Source organism: Lactuca virosa, chromosome 3 (genome assembly GCF_052849685.1).
Source record: "Lactuca virosa cultivar CGN04683 chromosome 3, Lactuca_virosa_CGN04683_v6, whole genome shotgun sequence".
NCBI classification, from domain to species: Eukaryota; Viridiplantae; Streptophyta; class Magnoliopsida; order Asterales; family Asteraceae; genus Lactuca; species Lactuca virosa.
In genome coordinates, this window is record NC_136428.1 from 388,560,323 (window position 1) to 388,564,737 (window position 4,415).

Sequence of the window (4,415 nt, forward strand, 5' to 3'; positions counted from 1 at the left end):
AACTAATAATACAAGGGAAATTGAGTAAATTAACCATTATAAATGAGGTTTTCAAGTAAAATAACCATATTTTTTTTTAGTTTTTGAAAAAAAAACAACTTTTTCCAGAATGCCTAATTCCGGAGTACTGTTCATATTCATGAGTTTTTTTTATTGGGATTCGAAATGCTACATTTCGAAATGTATAATGTTACCGTTTCTCAATAAAATATCTAATTTCATGTAACTAATATCTTATATAATTCACATTAATATGTTTTTTTTAATTTTTATTAAATTTAAGTAAAAAAACGATTTTTTTCAAAATTCCGGAATTGTTCTTGGGATTCCAGACTTATTTTTTGAAATTTCAAAGATTTTTTTTTTTCGAAATCTGAAATTTTAGTTCAGAATCTGGAATGTTGGTCCAGAATCCGGAATGTCATTCCGGAGTTAATTAATTTTTTTTTTCTTGATCCAGAACAAATTCCGAACAAAGTGATTATTTTTACAAAAAAGAAAATTTTTGGGTTATTTTTTTCAAATACACGTTAAAAAATAAAATGATTAAATTTATTAATTTCCCTTAATACAATGATATTTGTTTCGTTAGGAAAAAATTGTCTAGGATTAACTTGCTAAAAGAATTACAATCATCTAACACACGATTAAATTTCATTATCAACAAACGACGAGTTTCTATTAACGGGGGAATTACAAAGAACTCATCTCTTCCCCTCTTTTCTAATTCCCCTAATTTCACTCTTCATCATACACCCACTACTTTACCTAAAAAGTTTGTTGGAAGTGAAAGAAACAGACAGAAATCCTAGAGAGAGAGAAGGGCGTTTAGGGTTCTTTCACCTTGCTAGAAATCAAATCCACCCCACAAGGCAATTAAAGCTCCTTCCTTGTTTGTAACGCTTACAATTTGATCGTTTCACCTTTGCTTGCCGTTGAATAAAATCATAAATTGTATTTGTAGCCAGCATCTTATTTACTTTACTTCAATCCCTGATTCCGTTTTTTACGAGTTTCATATCGATTTCCCCCTTTTATTTCTTGACCAAGCAAAAATGTTGTTCAAAAACATGTGCAATCTTGGCTTGAGTATGTGCTTGATCGGTTCGTCTTCGATTCTCCGAAGAACTTCTGATATTTGTAGTTCTTGAAATCAAGCATTGGGTATCCGTTAGATGACTATTAGGGCTCGATTTTGATTAGTTTCGCTAAATTGATGATCTTTTCTCAAGGGTAGGTGGGGTTTTTGTGAATCGTTGCGTTTCTAGAGATGTATATTGAAGAACTTAAAGAGGGCGTTGATGGCGATGGGGATGTGGAGTTTTCTGCTGAATTTTCCGGCGAAGGTGCGGTGGTGGCTTCAAATACGAAAAGGGTGTTGGTCGGAGCAGGTGCTCGTGCTCTTTTTTATCCAACGCTGTTGTATAATGTTGTCAGGAACAAGATTCAGACCGAGTTTCGTTGGTGGGATAGAGTTGATCAGGTATAACTACACTCTAGTTTCAACTACTTCTTTCATTCCATGGTCGAATTTAGCTATGTTTGTGAAAGGTCAAATGTTAACTAGTTGTAGTTTTGTTGTTTCTCTTTATTCTTCATTGTTTTACTGGATTGTAGGAATACTAATTACTAACTATAATTTCATGATTAGTTTATATTGTTAGGTGCTGTACCCTTTCCTACTGATGTTTTGCACCTAAAGGAACTTGGTGTTTGTGGTGTGGTTACCCTTAATGAATCATACGAGACTTTAGTTCCAACATCATTGTATCATGTAAGTTTTTAGGCTTATGATGTCCATTCATTATTTTCATTAATGTGGGATTGCATGTGAGGAGGGCATTCATGTCTTTTTGCATAGATGTGATATGGAGAGGGAGTTCTTGTTCCATCTTCTTTGGGTGTATTAAAAATTGCAATTTTTGTCCCATTAACATGATTCTGAGACCTAAGTCCAATGCATGCTAAATATTGTACAAGACTAAATGATCCATTTGAGCACCTTGAGTAATTTTTTTTAATTGTTAATCCATATTATTAAATTTGTTGTGTTGTTGAGTCTTTCTTTTATTCATTTTTTTATTTTTAATATGTTATGTTCGTAGGCTCATGGAATTGATCATGTGGTGATTCCAACAAGAGATTATCTTTTTGCTCCATCGGATGGTGATATTTCCAAAGCCGTTGAGTTCATCCATGGTAAGTACATTTATCGTAAGCAATTAATATGTTATATACGATTAAAAAGCTAGTATTAAAATAAGGGTTAAATGCAAGAAATAGCAATGTACTTTTAGTGATTTGTTTATGATAGCATCTTACTTTTATTTCTTTCTATTACAAGTTACAACATTTTACTTCGAAAAATCTACCCAATTATAACAATCACATTCAAATACAAAACCATCTTAACTGCTATAATTGGATCGACTTTTCAAAGTATAATGCCCTAATAAGAAAATTATTTAAAGAATATTGCTATAGTTTTGTAGATTTTATAAAGTGCATTGCTTTAATCAGAAACATATTGAAACTACAATGTTACGGTTTGGTTATGTAGATTTTTCAAAATACATACAATTATGTAATAGAAAGAAATAAAAGTAAGATGCTATAATACACTAATAAATGAAAGTACGTTGCTATTCTTTGCATTTATCACTTAAAATAATGATCCAATTTCTCGCTTTTTAATTTTACCCGTTTGACCTATCCTCATTAAAGTACCACCCCAAACAACCCATTTTTACATAAATCCGTCCAAATTGTCCCTCTCTAGTACGATGTTTATCAATTGAGTAAATTGCAAAATTGGTGTCCCAAAAAGTGTAGTTTGAGTCCATTTTTTTTTGTTCGTATGGTTAACCCAAAATTGAAACTTCCATGTAGATTTGGTCCCTAGAGTTAATTGTCGTCTAAAATAAAAGGACTCAGACTGCACTTTTTGGGATACCATTGGGACCAAATCTACATGGAAGTTTTAATTTTGGTCTGACCATGCGAACGAAAAAAATGGACTCAAACTTCACTTTTTGGAATACAACAGGGATCAATTTTGCAATTTTCTCATGTATTTATTTTTGGTTTATGAAGAGAAAGCATCTGCCGGTAAAACTACATACGTTCATTGTAAGGCGGGGCGGGGTCGCAGTACAACCGTAGTTCTTTGTTACTTGGTACACTTTTAACCTCAAAGTTCCAAATCCAATGCCACCAAATCCAATTCCATTTCTTTCTATTACATCATTCTACTTTCAAACAGGTAAAACACAAGCACATGACACCCGACACTGCATACGAATACGTCAAATCTATTCGACCAAGGGTCCGCTTAGCCTCCTCTCAATGGCAAGCCGTTCAAGATTACTATAAAAAAAACAAAAACATTACAAACGAATCCCAATCCGAATCCGAATCCAAATCCGAGTTTGAACCATTTGATGATGCATCCATGGTTTTGGTAAAGAAATCGGATCTTGAAGGGTACAAAGAGGGGTATTTTGGTAACAAAATATTGGCCGAACTTTGTAGGGCACAATTTGTTAGTCATAGTCAGGCTGCCATGGCTCGGCTTTCGTGCTTGTGGGTTCGATACCATGAGCCGTGTTCATTGAACATGGTTTCATGTTGCAGGTTGTGAAAGAGGTGAAGAAGATGAAGTGTTACGAATTTGTAAGTGTGTATATGGAGAGTGTTGGTGTCTTTGTTAGGTGTAAAGGAATAATAATATAAAGCCGAATAGGCGAAAGTGTAAGTTAAAAGTCGAATGAAACAAATGGCTTGTGTGGGTCTATATGTATGTTGATTAGTTGGTCTTAAAATATATATCTTCATGTTTATTAACAATGGTTAAAGATGGTTGGAACACATAGTTCACTACAAGATTTAATCCTCACAAGAGAGGATAGTTTTTTATATCATCGTATGTAGAAGAAATCGATTGAATTACACCTTTTGGATTTATGCCATGATTCCTATGATTTCTTCGGCTTAATAAGCAAACACTACCTAATGGCTAATACCTATGCGATCCCAATGAACATGTGTATATGGTCATACTTTTTAAAAAAGAAATTACGACTATTTATTTATTTTCGGATACATCTCTAGATGGTGTAGGCAAAGTTTGTAGCAAGTTTGTTCCTAAGATGCCTCTAAAACTATGTTAAGAGGTAAAACTTAAACTTGTTTTTGGTTATGATATGCCATCTATACCTTAAACATTTAAGTTGGTAGATAGAGTCATGATCACAATACATCGAGAGTCAAGGCAATGGTTAAACTAGGGGTGAGCGCAGTGCAGTTCGGTGCAGTTATTAGCCAAAACCTCACCACTAACCGCAAATGCGGTTAATCCATTTTCAAAACCGTTTGCTGCGGTTATTTTTGCGGTGCGATTTTTTTTTTTTTTTTTT

At 33.5% G+C, this 4,415-nt stretch overlaps 1 protein-coding gene across 3 annotated transcripts; it reads left to right on the forward strand.

The window, feature by feature from the left end:
• Nucleotides 1-662: 662 nt before the first annotated feature.
• On the forward strand, nt 663-3,846 carry LOC145167720 (phosphatidylglycerophosphate phosphatase PTPMT2-like). 3 transcript variants are annotated; one of them, XM_079086958.1, is made up of 6 exons: nt 664-872; nt 1,238-1,483; nt 1,652-1,774; nt 2,106-2,199; nt 3,094-3,176; nt 3,263-3,846. In XM_079086958.1, the coding sequence occupies exons 2-6, from the start codon at nt 1,271-1,273 to the stop codon at nt 3,638-3,640; spliced, it is 891 nt and encodes a 296-aa protein (XP_078943084.1). In that variant the 5' UTR covers nt 664-872; nt 1,238-1,270; the 3' UTR covers nt 3,641-3,846. The 3 variants fall into 3 exon arrangements, with proteins under 3 accessions (XP_078943085.1, XP_078943084.1, XP_078943083.1); XM_079086957.1 differs by having other exon boundaries at nt 665-1,483; XM_079086959.1 differs by lacking the exon at nt 1,652-1,774 and having other exon boundaries at nt 663-1,483.
• Nucleotides 3,847-4,415: the final 569 nt, after the last annotated feature.

Bases quoted from the DNA above. Each gene is read 5' to 3' on its own strand.
- LOC145167720 (XM_079086958.1), top strand. From the start codon at position 1,271: ATGTATATTGAAGAACTTAAAGAGGGCGTTGATGGCGATGGGGATGTG. The intron at 1,484-1,651 runs GTATAACTACAC...TTTCATGATTAG, and splicing joins GGTGGGATAGAGTTGATCAG to TTTATATTGTTAGGTGCTGT. The intron at 3,177-3,262 runs GTACACTTTTAA...ACTTTCAAACAG, and splicing joins CCGTAGTTCTTTGTTACTTG to GTAAAACACAAGCACATGAC.